This window comes from Poecilia latipinna, unplaced genomic scaffold (genome assembly GCF_001443285.1).
Source record: "Poecilia latipinna isolate Pla-1442-1.1 unplaced genomic scaffold, P_latipinna-1.0 Scaffold103, whole genome shotgun sequence".
Lineage (NCBI taxonomy): Eukaryota > Metazoa > Chordata > Actinopteri > Cyprinodontiformes > Poeciliidae > Poecilia > Poecilia latipinna.
This window is the reverse complement of record NW_015112719.1, coordinates 222,921-243,132: the sequence shown is the minus strand read 5'-3', so window position 1 is coordinate 243,132 and position 20,212 is coordinate 222,921. Positions and strand designations below refer to the sequence as shown.

The window sequence follows — 20,212 nt, the reverse complement described above, 5'->3', positions numbered from 1 at the left end:
TCAAGTTTGTTATTTGTAGACATTATTGGTGGGTTGATTAATTTCAGAAGTCTTTTTATGCCTGAGACACAGTAACAGTTCTCTAAAATGGTTAAAAAGATGTGAAAAAAGCAATGAAAAGCCTATGATTTTTTTTTAAAGAAGAGATAAAGAAAAAATCTATTAACAATTAATAGCTCTACAGGCTATGATAAATATTATCAGCACATAAATGTTCCCTATTGTTTTCCTACATGTGTAGTATCTTTTCTTATAAATACTGAAAAGAATAGTACGTCTTTTAGAACAATATGATTGTTCAGTCTCCATTCCAGTAGGTGGCGGTAATGCACCAAAACATTACTTGCCTACTACCATTAAACAATGGTCTGATTGTTCAGACCAGTGGGTGGCAGCACCACCTTTTCTCGATCTCAAACAGCAAATCATTAGAGAGTAAAGAAGAAAACTTCCGCGCATGAGGTTGGCGGGTTGTTAGTTGCTTGTATGTGTGTATGCCGGGTGTTTTTGTTTAAATTTGCAGCACAATAGACGTAACAAAACGCCTCAGTTAGCAAAGTCAGACCCGCGCGGAACATTTGCATCCTGGTAAACTAACTAATTTACTTTTAAGAACAGTGTTTTTGACATGTAGCCAGTTGTTAGCTTGAATGCTACATATTGCATGCATAACTCCACCAGTCAGCTAACCGGCGCTATATGAACTTGCTAGCATCGGCTAAGTTTGACTCATAAAATATTTTAATTTGCTCGGACACGTCTTTGTTCGACTCCCAGGTTAGTCAGCGGTGGTTTTCCCTGCCATGCCGTCCGTCGCTGGAGCCAGCAGCCCCGCATCTGCGCTCGCCGAGGCGCTGGATAACTCTGCCCGGTTGATAGACAGACACTTGCAGGATGACCGCTGCTTTCCTGACCTGTCCGAGCTGCTCAGCGTCCCGTCACACAGTAAGTCTGAATTTTCATCCCTAACTTCAGAGGATAGGAGGAATGGGCGGGTCTGGGAAGTGAAAACACCTCTTCACACCAATTGGGCATTACTTTTAAACTTCTCAGAAACTAAATGATTTGCTCAGTTAAACACTCAAAATGTTAATCCCCCCCTCAAATGGGTGTGAAATGTACATTTAAATGCAAGACTCCCTATTGCACACCATAGCAAATTGCAGCCGCCACAAAATCAATTTGTGCAATCTTGCAAATGACTAGCTATTCTGTATTTGTAAGGCATTTTCAGGTGACGTGCACATAAACACTGCTATTCGATAGCAGTGTTTATATTTATTATGATAAACCCTATTTTCCTGATTCTTCTTTCACAGTGTGTCCTGCAGAACAGAAGCAATATTGGCATGCATGATACCTACAGAATAACATCCAACCAGTTATTATGTTCAAGCATCCTTTGCGATTGCAATGCACTCAGTGACGTAGCGATGACTTTTATTTGATACACTGCGCAGCTCTGTTTATGTTTGAGCTGAGAAATCATTTTATACACAGACTGACCCATTTCTTAATTTTATTTGTTCATTAACAGACATGCCGTCCATCTCTGGCGTGTCGGACATGGACTACCCTCTCCAGGGACCCGGCCTGCTCAGCGTACCAAACCTCCCAGAACTCAGCGCAGTCAGAAGAATCCCACTGCCCCCTGAGCTGGTGGAGCAGTTCAGCCGTATCCTTTCAGTCATTTAGTGAATGGTTGTCCTGTGGTTTCATACCAGAAAAGCATGTTTTGTTTTCTCCTTTTCGATTTTCAGCTTAACCGTCTTACAGATATGCAGTTTAATTGCATGATGGGGGTTTTTCCTGAGATCTCTCGAGCGTGGCTCACAATCGACAACGATATCTTCATGTGGAATTACGAAGACGGGTTGGTATTATTTGACGCTGTCATTTGAAATGTTTCTCAAAACCTGCTGAAACAGATTATTGGTCCTCACCAATTTCATTTGAGCCTTTGTTTATAATGTCTGTCTCTTCCTTTCTTGTGATATTTATAGGGGAGATGTGGCCTACTTTGATGGCCTAATTGAAACGATTCTAGCTGTGGGTCTTGTTAAACCAAAACAAGGTATGCGCAAAAATGTTTTTGCATCTGTATTTTTCCTCCCTTTTTATTTGAGTTTGAGCTCTTTTTCCTTTGTCTTCTCAGGGATTTTACAGCCCCATATCCACTACCTCCTGGTTTTAGCCACATCTGTGGATGTAGTAATCCTTGGACTGAGTTTCCCCAAGAGCCAAGCTGGTAAGTTTGTCCTATTTATTGGAGCATTTAATTTTTCTTGATGTTTCTGAGTGTTATTTGCATAAGTCATACCTTTAAAAAAAATGCAGCCAGAAGCTTAATATTGATGCCTATTTTTATTAGGATTTGGTCAAACTACCTTTAATAAAACCAAGGTAACATATTTTTATGTCTCCATCTTTTTACAGCATTAAATGACAGCATGTCTGGTGGGATGCAGCTTCTGCCGGACCCCCTCTTCTCAATCCCAACAGACAACACCTACATCCTGTCCATCACCTCTACGGATCTGGGACGCATCTTCATGGCAGGAAAGGACGGTTGTCTCTATGAGATAGCTTACCAGGCGGAGGCGGGCTGGCTCAGCCAGCGCTGCAGAAAAATTAACCACTCCAAAAGCTCTTTGTCCTTCCTCATCCCCTCTGTGCTCCAGTTTTCTTTTTCTGAAGATGGTGAGAGGAAGGAACACATTTTCACATGAAATGAAGCTTTTGGCAGTCAAACGTTTCTGTTTGATGATGCTGTTTTTGGCCCCGTTCTCCGCAGATCCCATTGTGCAGATTGCGATCGATAACTCTCGCAACACACTCTTCACCCGCTCTGAGAAAGACGTCCTACAGGTATGACTGCAGCTCTGATCAGAAGTTTACATACGCCCAAATTTTGAGCTGTGAAAGATGCTTTTCAGCTCTTCTGTTTTCAGGTTGAGAGATAATTTCTGTGATTTTTTTTTTGTTTAAAGAAGAATTGGGTGCACAGGTTTGAATTTGCAATAGATCTCTGGAGGGTTAATGCTGACCTTCTTATTCCTTTTCAAAACTAGTTTTGATGTGTGTTTGTAATTATTTTCTTGCTGGGGCATCCGACTCTGTGCAAGTTTCAATCATCTAAAAATGAGCCCAAAATATTCTCACCTCTTGCAGATTTAGATGTGAAGTTCTTTTCATTCAAATAAAAATTTTGTTCTGAAAGGAAATAAGATGGGTGTCTAAAGATAATGAAACTATGTGAAAGGGGCATAAAGTATAAAAATCTTTATTAGCAAAGATTTTTCCACAGGTTTCTGAATGTTTATCATGTTATTTCAATGAATTATTCTGGTGTTGAGCTCCAAAGCATTGACGTTAGAAGGCTTTAATGCTTTTACACTTTGATGTTAGAAAAGGGGCAAGCAAACCACATGTTGTTTGCAGTTGCTACCCTGTTGCTAGGTTTGAAAAGCTTGCCTCAAACATTGCTCTCATCATTGTGGGAATTGTCCATACAATGTTTCTCCAGAGTTAAACAACTGTTCAAGTGAATCCAGACTATTGCGTCTAGTTATTTGGATTACGACCTTCACACACACAAAATTCTACAGTGAGCTAAAATATTTCTCTATTTTTTCCTAGGTGTATGATCTGGGTGCTGATGGGCAAGGGATGAGTCGGGTGGCGACAATGTCGCAGAGCTCCATCATAGCGGCTGCAGGAAACATTGCTCGGTACATTGGGGTGTACAGGTTTGTTCCTTTTGCGTCAGTCAGTGTCCTCGCATTCTGACCAACGTTTTTGTACAACCTTGTTTTTAGGACAATTGATCGTTCGGTCTTCAAACCCATCGTCCAAATCTCAGTCATTGACAGATCGGAGTCCTTGGATTGCCACCTGCTTGCCGTTACTCATGCAGGTAAAAATTTGATGCTGAGGAGACAGATCTTTATTTTATTTTTTTAGTTGGAAGTTTGTAGTGACCTTGTTGTTTTTGTTTTTGCAGGTGTGCGCCTGTACTTCACCACCGCGCCTTTTGCACCTCAGCACCAGAAGCACGTCGCCGTTCGCCCGAGCCTGCTGTCGTTGATCCACGTTCGGCTGCCGCCTGGTTTTTCCGCCTCCTCCACACTGCAGAAGCCCTCCAAAGTCCACAAAGCTCTGCACAGCAAAGGTTGGAGACCAGATGTGATTCCCAAATTTAGCTATGTTTGTCTGATTTCTGTTACTGATGTGAAATTAAACGTCTGATGCTGCAGGCGTTCTCCTCATGGCCGCTTCGGAGACGGAGGACAGTGACATTCTGTGGTGCATCAACCACGACTCCTTTCCCTTCAAGAAACCCCTGATGGAAACTCAGGTTGAAGATGACAAACAATTAGAAATTAGAATATTCAAATAAGGAGACTTGTATGTAGTGGAGACATTTTAGCTACATTTATAATTTATTTAACCTGTATTTATCCAGGATAAAGGAAAACCACACATGTACAATCAGATTGCAAGAAGTTATTTACTCAACATATTATGTATTCATTGTGGATGAAGAAAATCTGCATTAAAGTCGACTCCTGTTAAGAACCACTAAACATATGTTATGTCATCAATCCAACCTGAAAACGCAGCGACTGAGATTTGGTGTGAAAAGCTCCAAATATTATTCCATTCTTCCCCTTCATGAGCTTATTATTAACTATTGCTGCGATATGTTTATTTTCTTGTACATTTCTTTTGCAGATGATGTCAAATGTTGATGGACACTCTTGGGCTCTTTGTGCCCTTAACGACGAAAAGCCTCCCAAGTTTTTTACTCCTCTCAACAAGGAGCATATCTCCATCACAGATTCGCCCGTGGTCGTCCAGCAGCACAACGTTCCCGCGCAGAAATTCGTCCTCCTTTCCGCAAAGGTTAAAAACCGCAGTCACTCCTCATCCCTTTAAAGTTTAATCTTAGTTTAAGAGTTTCTTCTAAACTCTTTCTACCTTTCAGGGAAGCCACATCTTTCAGAAACTGCGTCCGGTTGACCAGCTGCGCCACCTCCTGGTCAGCTGCGCTGCAGGAGAAAGTGAGGATATCGAGCGCTTCTTCAAGCTGCACAGGGTAAAGAGCTTTTCTGCTGCTGTTGATGCTTAAAGAGCCTTGATGTGTTGTTGTTTTTTTTTTTAACCTGCATTATGCACGTATCTAAGCAACATGTTCTAATACATCTACACATTTATCTTGTTTTGTTCAGGAGGAGCAGGCCTGTGCCACAGCGCTCATCCTGGCGTGTTCCAACGCCGCCTGTGACAGAGAGGTCTCCCAGTGGGCCACCAGAGCTTTCTTCAGGTCAGATGATGATTCTTGCCCCTGCATAGCCGTGATGGTTCGCATTATGTGCAAACTAAAGACTGTTCTTTCTTTTACGTGTTGGGATTAGATATGGAGGAGAAGCACAGATGAGATTTCCTGCTGCCATGGCAACACCCAGTACTGTTGGGCCTGTGATGAGCTCTCCAGCACCGGGTCAGTGTAAAGATTTGTTGGAGATGGATCTGTTGCAATAACATATTTTGCTGAGTGATAAGTCATCTTTGAAATAAATGCAAGAAATGATAATGTTGTTTCTGAGACCATTTTGTAGTAAAATATTGATAAAGGTTAATGAACTTTAATATTGTTCGAATCAGTTATTGCCTTTCAAAAAATATTAATCAGAATGGAAGTTTTTGAGCTTATTTTAATTTATCTTGTGATCAATTAATTAATTGCTTATTGCGAGAGGCTTAGTTGGAGATGCATCCTCGTTTTAAAAAAAAATAAAACTGTTGTCATAAAGTCTAAAACCCCATTCACACTATGACAGGACATGATTTATTTATTTTTTCATTTATTTTCATTACCCGTTTCAGGTGTGGTGCCTCCTGCGTTTGCAACACCATTTGCACCGATGCAGTCTGGATCTGCACCCATCACTCCCATGTCGGCTGGGCCTGAGGTGATTTTCTCCGGAAAACACAACGGCATCTGCATCTACTTTGCTCGCATTCTCGGGTAATTCTGCATGATTTTCTCCTCCAGATCTGCATGTTTTACGTTTGCCTGTGTTGACCTCTAAATATGCTTCCTTCTACGCTAACAGGAATCTTTGGGACGGGAGCCTTGCTTTTGAGAAAACGATGAGCAACGGAAATCAGACTGTCAGAATTGTAAGTGCAATGACACTTTAAAACTCCATCCAGATGTTCCTGGTAAATGAAAAAGTACTACCTCTATTTTTCCACTATTTTTTTTTCTCTGGTAAGTGCAGTGGAGATGCAGGATGGTCATAACAGCTTCAGAAAACTTTCATAGTTCTCAGAAAAGGATCCTAATTTGGAAGCACACCTATAGTTTTAACTTAACATATATGGAAATCAACGGCATAGTGTTCACATACAGCCATTATTCCGAAGACTAATTATCTGACATTGTGCCGTAGAGATTTCTGATGGCGCCATGCGAGTATTTAACATTCTGCACAAGGATATGATCTCCTCTCTCGGGCTCTGTTCCCTCCATTAGCATTACAGTTATTGACTTTTACACGTCTTGATGACACAAACCTGGATTTCAATTTGAGAAAATTACACCTGAGTTTTGAGGGAATTTGATCAGTGTCTCGTCGGCCGTTTGAGCCAATGCCTGAATTACTGTGTGACATTTGTAGACTGCTCCCTCTTCGTAACACACTTTCAGATTGAAGATTGGTAATTTTACTGGGCTTTTTTTTTTTTTTTTCCCCCCCCAAGCTCTGGGATTCTTGGGAGCATCTATCAGTTTTAGTTGATTTCAAAATGGGATTAAAGGAAATTATTGGTTTCTGTTCTACAGCACATATGATATACTGAAGTAGCCTTTTTTTTAAAAATATTTATTATTTTTTTTAATTCATTGCCCTCACAGTTGGAAAGCACCGTTGACTCGTTTGAGCTGGAGGCCATCCTCCTGCAGCTCAGAGGTTTACAGGAGTTCCTTGATAAAAACTCTCAGCTCAGTCCGTCTTCTCTTGGTGCTGCAAGGTAAGAAAGAGCCGTTTCCTGAAAGTGTTTCATCAGAACAGTGTTTTTGTTTTGGCAGCTGATCTCTACTTCACCTGTTATTTAATGACAACAGTCATTTTATATTTTTATATTTGTCAACTTGAGTGTAATAAAAAAAAAAAAAATGCATCCGTTATTTTTAAATTGAGCCATTAAAACGTAAAGCTACACCCACATTTTATCTAAGTCCAATTTATGTCCACAGTTTTGGTTACCAGACATTTAATCTAAAATTCCCTTATCTAAAAGCGAAGAGCTTTTTACTGTGATTTACAGTTGAATCAAATTCATAGTATTTGGTTCCCCATACTAGAACCTAAATTGATGCAACAATTCTTCTGGGTTTTAAGAAAAATTGTGTGTAAGCTGGACCTTCTTTTTAAATGTCAAATAATACATCGATTGTTGCTCATCTCTATATTTGCTTGGACACAATAAATGTAGAGCCAATAAAAATGGTGGTAAATACGGATATCAAGTTTATGGTGTCATAGGTCTGGTTGTGAAAACAGTATAGTAAAAAGTCTGAAATAATTATTTACCAAACCGCAGAATTAATTGCGACACAATCGATTAGTTGGTAAAGCTCAGCTATTTATGCAAATGTCTCCAATATTATAAAAAACTACATGAGGAAAAAAAAGTTAGACCTTAGTGTGGGAAAGTTTGGCGCTTCGACTTGAGGAATGTGGAGGAACTTTATGATAACAAGCCCTGCAGTGAGGGTTTGTTTTGCTGGAATAAAGCTGCAGGCCTTTTTCATTTGAGCTACTTGAGCCTGGTTACCAGCACATCATTAGCTCTCATCAGCAGCAGCATTCAGCATCCAGCTCTTCTGCTTCCTCAGATGGGATTTTAAAAAGAGAAATCCATCTGAGGAGGCAGATGAGCTGGGCAGTTTGGACTAAATATACAGAAAATGTGTCAGAGTTATTTCGGTGACCATTTCTGCCCATCTGTGTTTTAATCAGAAGGAAAACAAGTTCAGAGATTTGAAAGATGAATCAGTCAGACTGGGTGCAAAATAAAAAAAAAAAAAAAAAAAGCAGCTGCAGGACGCTGGTTCCACTGCTTTTCCTCCAGCTGACTGCACTCTCATTAGACACTGGAACAGGAGATAATAATAATACCTGAAGAACTCTGCAGATTACAACTGTTTTTGTTGTGCAACAAAGTTTGTTTATGGTTGGCATTGAAAAGCACAACTGAATATGATATTTGGTAGGATATTATATTTCAAATGCAATGTGGTCAATATATCTTACATGTCTTTATGACAAAGATGCTAAACTCAAAAACAGTGCTGGGGAAAACCCTGATTGGATTCATCATTGCAATATTTTAACAATATCACAATTTTATGTTTTGTTCTAGTACTGTGCCAATCAAAGCTGTTAAAAATCATTTAAAATATTTGATTTCCATGGGCTTTCTGACCTGGAAACTGAACTTTCTTCACTTTCTAATATGACTTTGCCATCTCTTTGTGTCTCTCTCTTGCCTCCTTTTTAAACTTGCATGATTTTCCTTCTGTTCTGGCCCTCGTTAGCTTCAGCTCCCCCGCCAACCTGCAGCAAAGGCTGCTGGGATTTATGCGCCCTGACGGAGCCAGCTCCCAGCAGGTGCAGCAGGAGCTCCAGAGGAAATATCACAGTGAGTTTCAGCACTTCCCTCTGTCTTTTCATAGAAAGGCCACAAAGGAAAGACGTATTTACTTTGTAGTCAGCGCTGTTCACTGAACACTAATGGGCTTACTCTTCAGTTCTTCTCTTGTACAAGATTAATTTCCCATTTCGTTCTCCAGCTAAGGCTCAGGTCTATGAGAAAGCGTCTCTGCAGGGCATCCAGCAGCTTGTGTATCGCTCTTACCAAACTCTGGCACTTTGGAAACTCCTCTGCGATCATCACTTCAGCCTCATTATGTCTGAGCTGCCAAAGGTACTTGTGAGCACAAATACTTGCCTATTCTAAGTAGATGTATCCTATTTCCTTGCTTTGAGCCAAAAAAAAAAAAAAATGCTCTTCTGCCTCATTTGTGCTTGGTGCCATTTTTTCATTCACAGGAGTTTCAAGAGCAAATGAAGGGGGCATGTTTTAAGGATATAGTGACCAGAGGCAAGGAGTTATCTGGAGCTCTAGTCACAGGCCTTATTAATGTCTATATTAAAGACAACGCCTCTGTGGACGCCATCAGCAATCACCTCCGAGACCTCTGTCCGCTGCTGTACAGCACCGACGACAGCGTTTGCTCAAAGGTACGCGCGGCGCATCGTAAATGCTTCTCCATGTTACGTTGCATTACGGTCACAGTTGTCCATGCGTTTCATTTCAGTGATGGACCAACACAAAGTAGCATAAAAATTAAATGATGAATAAAATGATACAGAGTTTTAGAGAGCTTTGTACAGATTAAAACCTGAACAGTGTGCTCTTTATTGCTGCAACCAACGATTATTTAAATTTATTATTCTGATGGTTAATTAGGAAACAAAAGTTTTAGCATTTCGGCCTTTTTTATGCAATATTCTAAATACATTTTTTTTTTAAAATGCAAACAATGATTCCATTCTCTTGTTTTTATTGCCTAAAATGCAAAAGTATTACGTCAAAGAACGCATCTGCAACTAAAACAATACAACATCGACGGGTGAAAAGCTCAGCTCTTTCTGCTTGGCTTAACATTAATGCAGTGTTAGGCTGATCTGTATTATTATTTATTATTACTTGATTAATGATTGGACAGCAAAAGGTTCTTGAGAGATTTTCTTTTACAGAATTTGAATCAGGTGAAGCTAAAACCATGCCACTTGAAGAGATTTTTTTGTTCAGTTTTGGCTTAATTACTGTTATTTCAGCAAATTTCCCTTTTTTTTATCAGTATATTCCAGTTAAGGATTAATCTATTACTAAATTAGTTGACGGTTATTTCAATAATCAGTTCCTCCCGATTAATCCGATTGCTTCATCCAATCTGCAAAGACTTTTGGGAAGCCGAGGTCTTGTTGACCGTATATTTTCCTGTTCTTAGGCCAACGAGTTGCTGCAGAGCTCGAAGCAGATCCAGAACAAAGTGGAGAAGGAGCGAACGCTGAGAGAGTCTCTACAGCTCTACCAACAGATCAGCCAACATACAGACCTGCCGCTTGTTTGCTCCCAGTACAGACAAGGTGTTGTGGGTTTGCCTGCCACATTTTCTGTATTTTTTTGTTTGTTTTTTTTAGCCTTCGACTTGCTAATGCTTTTCTGTCATTTCAGTGCGTTTCTACGAAGGAGTTCTTGAGTTGTGCCTCACAGCAGCAGACAAAAAGGATCCACAGAGGCTCGGACCCCACTTCTATAAAAACGGAGAGCCTGAGGAGGACAAGGTGGGGCTGCAGGCCTTCCAGGAAAGGTAAGACCACAAAGACACAACCCTACAGTTCTCTGTGTCTGTGCTGGCTGTCGTCACAAACTAACTTCCTCTTATTTTCCAGGCTTTCTTGTTATAAGTGCATCACAGACACCATGCAGGAGCTGGTGAACCAGAGCAAAGCTGCCCCTCAGTCGCCCAGCGTTCCTAAGCAACCCGGACCCCCCGTCATGACCTCGGATCCTAACATGCTAAGCAATGAAGAAGCTACAGCACACGTGAGTTAAAAAGAAGGGAAGGGGGGTCAGCTGCTGACTTCCCTTCATCCTTATGTAAATGATCTGCATTTCTAATGAGAATCTGTCACTGCCCTGCAGTTTGAGCAGATGCTCGGCTTGGCCCAGAGGTCCCAGGACGAGCTGTTTCACATCGCCCTGTACAACTGGCTGATCCAGGCTGACCTGACGGACAAGCTGCTGGAGGTAATTCAACCATGTAGTCTCTCTTTGAATCAGTGCTCGTTTTTCTCAAAATGCACCTTTTTTAGGACTTGAGGGGATTTTCACACAGACCTGTTTTGTGTCTAGGGGGCTAAAATGAGGTAGAACTGGATTTCTGAAGAGATAAAATGTTCATATATTATCCAAACAGGAAATTGCATAGACTTTTCATTCATTCTAAGCTTTTCACATTCTACTATTTGCTAGCTGTGAATGATAAATCCTTTCTTCCTTTTTTTTTTTAAGCAAGTTTGGGCGCACACATTTGACATTTTCACTCTGGATGAAATGCTCGAATGTATACCTACCTATTTGTATTCTTTTAAAATCCCCATAAATCTTGAACCTTTTTTGACTTCTGTTTCCCAGGTGAATTCCCCTTACCTTGAAGAACACCTGATGCATATAATAAAACAGGACCAGAGCAAGGTTCACAACATGGACCTGTTGTGGCGCTACTACGAGAAGAACCGCAACTTTGGCAAAGCAGCTCACGTCTTGGCCCGCCTCGCTGACATGCACAGGTCTGAGCAGAACAGGAGAAAAGTTTTACCTGTGTTTTCTTTTTTCACATCAAGTTTTTAATGATTTTTTTTTCACTTGGATGTTCCAGCACTGAGATCTCCTTGAAGCAGCGTCTGGAGTACATTGCTCGAGCCATCCTGTCTGCAAAGAGTTCCTCCTGCATCTCTGCTCAGGCGTCTGACGGAGAATTCCTTCACGAACTGGAGGAAAAGATGGAGGTACGTCAGCCTGGCTGAAAGCCACGAGGCGTCCTAACCTGAGATCACTTTGGGAGCTTCTTTAATGTTTGCATGTTTCCACTTTCTTCCAGCTTGTCCGCATTCAACTGCAGATCCAGGAAACCCTGATCAGACAGTACTCCAGTCATCCCTCAGTGAAAAACGCCATCTCACAACTAGACTCTGAGCTTATGGACATTACAAAGGTACCTCCAAATACAATTTTTACTGTTGATCGCAGGGTTCACATGGGTGCTTAAGATCCTTTAATGCTTGAATTTCAGTTATTTGGATAGTGCTTGATTTCTGTGTAAAGTCCTTCAAAGTGCTTAATATTCTAACGGCACAGTTTTCTAATAAACTGCAATTTAACGTTTGATTGAAAGCCTAAACTTGGAAAACTTTATTTATAGTTGAAACCAGATGTTTTCATACTCCTAATAAAAAAGATGTTCAAATTGATCTTCTCACTGTGTGAAGTTAATTTAAACTTTTCTTGTTGGAATTACAAAAATTAATTTCTATTTGCTAAATGCCAGAAAACTTTGTGGGAACATTTCATTGTTGCTTTTGTAACTTTCTTTGTAGATTGTATTTAAGCATTTAATAGGAGCAGGAAGATCATTTATGATCATGTGTGATTGAGACATTTCAAAACATAAAATTGTGCTATATTTTACTTCACCTTGCGTCTGCTGTAGAATGTAGCTTCTGTAGTTCATTTTTATTGGTTCCATCTCCAAAGTTTGGCGCTGGAAAAGTTTCAAATCGAACCTGGAAAGTGCTTAAATTTTACTGTGGGAAAAGTGTATGAATCTTGTGATTGGGAATGTAAAATTATCTTATTTTTTTTTTCTGCCACACAGCTCTACGGAGAGTTTGCTGACCATTATAAACTGTCCGAGTGCAAGCTGGCCATAATCCACTGTGCAGGACACTCTGACCAAATCCTTGTCCACTCGCTATGGCAGGAGATCTTGGAAAAAGGTGAATTAAAATCAAGATCCTGTGGAATATTTCTTCTTTGTCTCTATTCAACACACGTCCCTTACTCTTCGGGTGTTTTGTCTTCCAGAGCTGAGCGACAGTGTGGCCATGAGTCCAGCAGACAGGATGAGGTCCCTCAATCTGAAACTGGTTACACTGGGGAAGATTTACGCTGGAACACCCAGATACTTCCCTCTGGGTATGTTTCAGTCATGTTCAGTTTTAGGATTGTTGTTTGCAATTTAGTATTATAATTAGGCATCCTTTCTGCGTGTTTTAAGTGAGCGTGTCCCCGAGGCGCAGGTCTGTTTAACCAAACAACTGCTCATGCTCTTAATTATCCACATTTTACAAGCAGCCTGTTCAAACATGTCATGTCTGTGGAGACGTTGATTCGAGGAAGATTGTCTTTGGTTTTTTGGGACATAAACAGTTCTTTCCCCAGGTGCCAACATGACGAGTGTGCCGTGTTAACGAGGAGCGATGTGTTATGATTGCAGAGTTTCTTGTAAAGTTTCTGGAGCAGGAAGTCTGCCGACTGAACTGGGATGTGGGATTTGTCACGTTTACGATGCTGGAGATCGGAGTACAGCTGCCACGGCTTCTGGAGGTTTACGATCAGCTCTTCAAATCCCGGGTATTTCCCTTCAGTTCAGATTTTGTCTTGAACATGAATGGATAATACAATGTTCCTCAATAAATAATGTGATCGCTGTTGCCTAGGATCCCTGCTGGCTTCGGTTGAGGAAACCTCTACATTTGGTGGAGTGCATCCATGTGCTTCTCTCAGGATATGTGGACGACCCCAGCAGAGTGGCAACATATGACAGGTCAGCACAAACTTTGCTGGACGATAAATTGTTCCAGAAGTTATTGCGATAAACAATAATATTGTTGTTTTGAGACCATTTTTAAGTAATACAATGGTAATGGCAAAATAATACTGCAAGAGCGCATCCTAAAAGATTAGCAAACGTTAAATTCTAATGAACATTTAACAGTAGACCTGGAAGAAATTTCAAATATCCAAAATAAATAAACAAAACAACAAATAAAACGAATTTTGAAGTTTTTGTAAACAAAATTGTCCTTCAAAAAAAGAGCTAGTTGAGACCAGACCATCAAACTGAAGACTTTTATCATCCAGTTTTTGATGGGAGAGAAGAAAAGAGATAAACAATAAATCATGCCAGTTGAAATAATTCAGTTTGTTTTAATTTATCATGCAATTAATTGATTATTGTGACAGACCTAACTGTCACTTCACCTCCTTGCCTATAGTGGGCGACGTAAGAAAAAACTGAGGTTTTTAAGTTGTGGGTGGTGACGGTTGCAATGTCCTTTTTTGCATTTGCAGAATTTAAGATACAATTTTGCTTTTCCCTCAATCCAGATTGGTTGTGTGTAAAAATTGCAGACTATGAGGAAATAAAGATACATAAAAAAAAACAACTGGTCATTATGATGATCATTTTTCTGTAAAAATGAGTTTGCATTTAGTCAGATCTACTCTCTGTGTAAAGTTTATTGAACATTTTCACAAATCCATTCACTTCATGTCTATATGTTGTAATATTGTGGTTGAGCCAGCATTTGGGTAAATAACTGTACCGTAGTGATTTGTGAAACAAGTATGACGATGAATCTGCATCATCAGGCTGCTGTTATCGTCGTGTGATATTTTCCAGGCGCCGATTCACCAACGTTTGCCTCGACAACATCTGCGGATACCTGGTGGAGCTGCAGTCTTTAAGCCCAAACTCGGCCCTTCAGCAAATAATCGGCAACTTCAAGTCCCTGCAGGCCAAGCTGGAGAAGCTCCATTGACAGGAGCCACAACCTTCATCAATAAACATTTGGCTGACCTCTGGCTCGTACTCTGATGGCCTTTAAACAAAGACACTTGGCATCGTTTTTGTTGTGATGAGAGACTGGCAAAGTGACAAGTTTTATAACTTATTTCCTACCGTTTTTTTTGTTAGTTTGAATATTGTGCGGAGTTTTGAAAAGACTGCTTGTAATTTGCATTGTTTGCGAATAGCTGTTTGATATCTAGAAATGGAGGGGCTTTCAATAATGTGTTTATCTGTTGCATATATCAAAAGCTAGCTCAATTTGAGTCTCACTTCGGGACAGAGTCGATTCAAGCATCACAAGGTTTTGACTGTTTTATCAGTTTATTTTGTATTTATGTACATACCTTGGCTTTAACATTATCTTTGCAAAACCTCTCTTGCAAACCTGTGGGTTAACAGAAAATGATTGTTTGGATATTAAAACTGTGCCATTATGAATAAGACTTTTTCCAACTATTTGACTTGGTGCTGTTCATAATTTCACCTACACTAAAAAAAAAAAAAATCAGACCTAATTTTGGCTGGGCTAATAAAACATTTTTAGAAAGAAATCTAACTTGTTGTGACTTCTGTGGATCTCTTCTTATTAAAGCATGACCTTATGTTAAGTTGCTGGAGTAATTAGATGTGAAGGGCAGCAGGTTGCTCCTTTAATGTGACACTGGTCATGCAATGCAGTTATCTTTAATTTGAAACCTCACTCAGGATTTCCTACAGTAATGACTAACAAGGTGCTAATTAGTGTCGGTCTCCAATTAGCTGCTCTCTAGTGCATAATTATGGTTAATTTGTATTCTCATGGAAAATAAACTCATTTTGTTGCTGTGTGGACATAAATTGCAGTTTCCTTGAGCACAAAAACACAATGTTTAATTTCTAACATTTTTAAAAATAGACTTGGATATAATCTTTAAACTTGTAAGGTGAAAAGACTAATAGTTTAGTAGAGGTTAAATATTTGTGCAGAACTGAGACTTGAGATTTTTAGGTTATTTTCCGCCTTACATATTGTGGAGTGCAGCTAAGATTATGAACGATTTGTTTACAACTGTAAGTCTTCCAGCCTAAACTGGAATAATATATACAGAATACAATTAACAGTATTTAAAATTCAGCTTTCCAACTAGCATTTTCTAAATGTATCTTGCTGTATGAAAGTATTAACAGAAAGGCACAATAAATTCATAGCATGGTTCATACGAAGTCTGAAAAGTCATTTGCTTTATTTACCATGTCTAGTTATGTAGGGATGATTTTTTTTTCAAAATAATCTTGTAAAGGATGAAAGTCTATGAAGGTGTAATAAATCTAGTGATTTCCATATTTAGCATTTGATTATGTTAAATTGATGCACTATGTATTATCAGCCACATCGCAGCATTATAGCCATCAATAGTAGGGTTTTTAATTCAATTAGTCGCTCAAAAATGTTAAAGCAGCCATTACACTACCTTCTTAATCTCTTCAAAACTTTAAATTCACTTTGATCTACATCAGCTATTAAACTTAATATTAGTAGTAGTAGGAGTGGCATTACAGCAAACAAACAAACCCTTCTGATAACTTCTGCTCAAATTATGCTTTGATGATTTGTGTGGGTCAGAGCTCCATTGAGTCATTTAGGTTGGAAAACCTGGATCTGTCCATGGATCCTCAAATCAAAAACATAAACGTCACTTCCAGTCAGAAGAAACAGTTTGGTAAATATTAAAATATTACTTTAAATCGAGCACTACCAGGTTTAAGAATATTCTTGAACTTAACTGTGGCATCGTGGACGTCCCGTTTGACATTTCCTATCATTTACATGAACAAGACAGTTTTTTCACTCCATGCAGAAAAATATAAGGGATGATGCAGGTGTAGGCGGCTCCGATGTAACTGGCCAGCTCCATCATCAGTGATGAATCCTGGATGCTGTTGCTGATGCGCAGAATTAGATGAGTCATCCAACAGAGGAGGACCACAGTGGCCACAGCCACCACGCTCTTTGCTGCCCTCACCTGAGAGCTTGTGTTGTTACTCTGCTTCGAGGGTATCTGGTTGGACTTTGAGTGGTTTGGTTGAGCTTCTGCTCTGGAATCTGTTTTGTTGGCTAAGGGAGAACTCTGTGGACTTTTACCCAGACATTCTCCATTTGGACAAGAAGAAACACGCTCAGCTGGTGAAGAAGACTCTTTGAGGTCTTTATGGGAGTCTTGAACAGAAACACTGCTGACTGACCTCTCTGACTTGTCTTGTTTAACCTTGACCCGATGAGAGGAAGAGCTCTGTATGCGCTTGTGATGTTGGAGCAAAGCTAAGACAATTTGGATACTTGCAACCCAGATCCCTACAATAGGCAACGCATTAGCCAGTGATAAGAAAAAGACCTCATATGTTTGTCTGGAAAGCACATTGGGGAAGACATCTACGCAGTGTTCAAGGCTCTCATTTGTCACCTCCAGTGAAACGAAGAAGAGGCGAGGCATGCTGAGGACGACGGACAGCGTCCAGCTCCCGACCAGTAGACACCCCAGCAGACGCAGGTTGTCCAGCTGCACAGGGGCACCTCCACGCTTGAGAGAACCAACCAGCTTCTGGTGCCAAAAGACGCAGATGATGATGGTGGTGAAGAGGCTGCTGGTCTCTGAGAGGTCAGCACTGAAGCGAAAAATGCCACAGAAGGTCAGTCCCAAGAGCCATTGGCCAGCAAAGTCTTCCATGGTGACAGGGATGTCCACTAGGTAGTTGGTAATGAGGTTGGAGACGGCCAGGTTGATTAACAGGATCTCATTGGTACGGATTTCAGATTTCTTTCTGGGAAGAGAGGCTATCGCCAGCCAGTTGTTTCCCAGGATGCCTGCAATGAACATGAGTATTCTGACGATGGATTCAACTAACTTATCTGCATCCATACTGTCACTGGATCAGGCACCAGCTACAGTGATGTAGAGGGTTTTACACAGATTGTACGGTCTGAAGAAAGCTTCAGGCATTTATAGAGAGCAGAGATGCCCCACCCAACAACTTCAGGTCCAAACAGTATTTCCTGTCAGGTTGCCCCGCAGAGGAGAGGAAGGCAGAATCTCTCAAGTAGCTTCATGTGTTTACATCTGTGAGATTTGAAATCTATCTATCTATCTATCTATCTATCTATCTATCTATCTATCTATCTATCTATCTATCTATCTATCTATCTATCTATCTATCTATCTATCTATCTAATAGGAAGTGAAGTAGTTCATCGGGTCACAGCAGGGGGTCTCAGTCAGAGTCGCTTCACGTCATTCATGAGTTGAAGCACCACCTCTGGTACAGCCGCATCTGTGCGCCAGCCTGTTGGACTAGTCGGGACGGGGGATGCGGGACCGATCTGCGGAGCTGCGGGTCTTATGCTTTCGGAGACTGTTTTTCTTTCTTTATTAGTAATTTTTTCCCCCTCCTCCTCACGCTATGAATTCACTTTTCACGCCGTCTGCTATGTATGAAGGGCTAAACAGGCCACCGTTTGCGGTTCCTTCGGCCGGCGTGAGACCCCGATGAGCGCGGAGAGGACAGGATGCCCGCCAGCGGCGCCGACTCGCTGAAGCCCAGCGCCTTCATCCCGGTGTGCACGGCCGCCTGCCTCCTGGTCGGCTCCACATCCATGTTCTTCGTCTTCACGTGAGTGCGACACAGGGAAAAGTGCTCTGAACGTGCCGTTGACGTGCTTTGTCTGTCCCCGCACGGTATGTTCAACCATGCAGCTGAATGTCAGAATGCATATTTCTTTTATTTATTATTATTTTTTTTAAATCCCTAAAATCACTTCTTTCGGGCTATTAGCTTAGAGGGTAAACATTATTCCTGTTACCCCAAATTTAGGCTTTTATATTGAGCAATAAAACCTTGAAAAATATTATAAAAGTTGCTTTATTTATTTATTTATTTATTTATTTATTTATTACTGATTTCACTTTGATGGCAGACCCCCAACATCTGGCCTGGGTGGCTGCCCGGCGCACCCTGAGGACTCACACTAAGCACATTTGAGGAGATAAGCCACCTACGATAAACATCAGTGCATTTTGGCGGTGCATCTATAGCACATTTAATATGTGCAGTAATAAAGTTAGCAGCTGGACATCAACAACACCGCTGCGAGGGAAGACCCGTGTCAGATATGGGTCAAATATATGCAAAGCTTTAAAATGGTAAATAAACTCGTCTAATTCTTGGTGATTTGTGAGAAAAGGATTAAATGTGTGGTAAAAAAAATTAAGTAATTGATTTTGTTATGTTAGTCTCATGCAGCATTTGAAGAGTTTTATGTTAAGAACCGACGTTGACTTACTTTGACTGGCTTCCTACATCATCATCTGTGCCACTATACTGACCTTTGACCTCTGGAGCTGGATCTGTCCTAGTTTCCCCCTGTATTCTCCAGCCGCCGTACCATTTCCACTGGAGTCTGACACCAGATTGAGAGGGAGGAGGGAGCGGATTAGAATCCAGTGGCAGATGCCATGTGATTCGCCCATATATTTATATGTGAGAAAAAAAAAATACATATATATATATATATATATATAGTCTGGATTGTTTGAATCTGTGGACACAGTAAGTCTGCTAGTATCTATAAAAGCTTTGTTTCATTTCTTAAGCCGGAGGCCTGAGACTCTCTCCTTCTTCTTTTTTTTTTTTTGGAGAGGTTGGAGATTTAAAGACAGATTTGTGCCAGAAAATGCTCAGAACTCGCACCCTCCCCACCACTACTACCCTCCTTCTATGAACTCAATTTCTACAGAGAGAAAGAAAAAAAAAATCAATGACCTGCTGATGTGAGCGATTGAAAAGACTACTTAACTGGAGCGTCAGTGCTACACCAGCAAATCCAGGACACTTCAGATGAATGAATGAATGAAGCAGTGATTCTGCTTCTCCTGGGACTGGGGGGTTGTAGCATTTGAGCTTATCAGTGAGGCAACAAGTTTCATTTATTTTATATTTGGTACAGATTCTATATGTAGGCCAATTAAGATACAATCTATATTCCTAAAATACCAAATAAGTCTTTTTTTTTCTCGCCTAAATCATTTAAAATCCAGATTGTAACAGCAGCAAAGCATGTTAACATCTTCAGGTAGAACTCTGTGCAGTCTAGTTCAACATACTTCAGTGACCTATTTCTGCAGCGGCTCTGAAATAGATCCTACTGAGAAAGCAGAGACTCTTTAATGACCTTCTCAGCTCCCTTCACTATCCTCCGCAGGGCACCTCTTTCCTGCCATGTTATTAATTGTTGGGAATTTTAGTTGATGCCATACTTTTCTGGGATCAACAACAAATTGTTTAATTATTGAGCATCTGTGAGCTCACAAAGACCTGGATCCATCCAACCAGGCAGGGTGGGACATTCACAACATGGGAGCGCATTAGAGTATAGCGTCGACTTTTATTTGTGGCATGTACAAGGCAGTTTTTTTTTTTACATCCACTGCACTTGAAGTTCTTCCTGCAGACTGTGAATATTCATGCGAATATGTACATTTACATGAGTATTTGCAACCCAAATGTCTACATTAACATAATTCCAGCCTTCCAGCCACATGTGAATTTCTTCTGAATTAAGACCTGCAGGGATATTATACATAAAAGTCAATCTGCCCCATCTACCCCCCCACCCCCTGTAATATTCATGCAGCTGTTATTGTCAGCAGTTCTGTTTCAGCATTCAGTAGCGTGAGCGTGTAAGGC

General features: G+C 40.6%; 3 protein-coding genes across 3 annotated transcripts in view; 2 read left to right on the top strand and 1 right to left on the bottom strand.

Annotated features, from left to right (window-relative positions):
• Positions 1–417: 417 nt before the first annotated feature.
• nup155 (nucleoporin 155) lies at positions 418–15,037 on the top strand. The gene is made up of 34 exons (XM_015027512.1): positions 418–588; positions 778–945; positions 1,538–1,675; positions 1,777–1,873; positions 2,004–2,074; positions 2,156–2,248; positions 2,437–2,700; positions 2,795–2,868; positions 3,640–3,731; positions 3,819–3,916; positions 4,004–4,171; positions 4,257–4,357; positions 4,735–4,905; positions 4,988–5,098; positions 5,232–5,326; positions 5,418–5,503; positions 5,890–6,031; positions 6,120–6,186; positions 6,923–7,038; positions 8,609–8,712; positions 8,864–8,997; positions 9,123–9,314; positions 10,088–10,226; positions 10,315–10,450; positions 10,533–10,686; positions 10,786–10,890; positions 11,278–11,432; positions 11,522–11,651; positions 11,744–11,857; positions 12,518–12,638; positions 12,727–12,837; positions 13,139–13,275; positions 13,362–13,468; positions 14,327–15,037. The coding sequence occupies exons 2-34, from the start codon at positions 804–806 to the stop codon at positions 14,463–14,465; spliced, it is 4,104 nt and encodes a 1,367-aa protein (XP_014882998.1). The 5' UTR covers positions 418–588; positions 778–803; the 3' UTR covers positions 14,466–15,037.
• Positions 15,038–16,136: 1,099 nt separating this feature from the next.
• ora5 (olfactory receptor class A related 5) lies at positions 16,137–17,629 on the bottom strand. Its single transcript, XM_015027508.1, has one exon. It carries the CDS (start codon positions 17,389–17,391, stop codon positions 16,294–16,296), a length of 1,098 nt encoding a protein of 365 aa, XP_014882994.1. The 5' UTR covers positions 17,392–17,629; the 3' UTR covers positions 16,137–16,293.
• A 194-nt stretch (positions 17,630–17,823) lies between these two features.
• zdhhc8a (zDHHC palmitoyltransferase 8a) overlaps positions 17,824–20,212 on the top strand; it is a 15,289-nt gene continuing 12,900 nt past the window's right edge. The window contains exon 1 of the mRNA XM_015027504.1: positions 17,824–18,139. Coding sequence (XP_014882990.1) covers positions 18,036–18,139 — 104 coding nt within the window. The 5' untranslated portion in view covers positions 17,824–18,035. The remainder of the gene's footprint in view (positions 18,140–20,212) is intronic.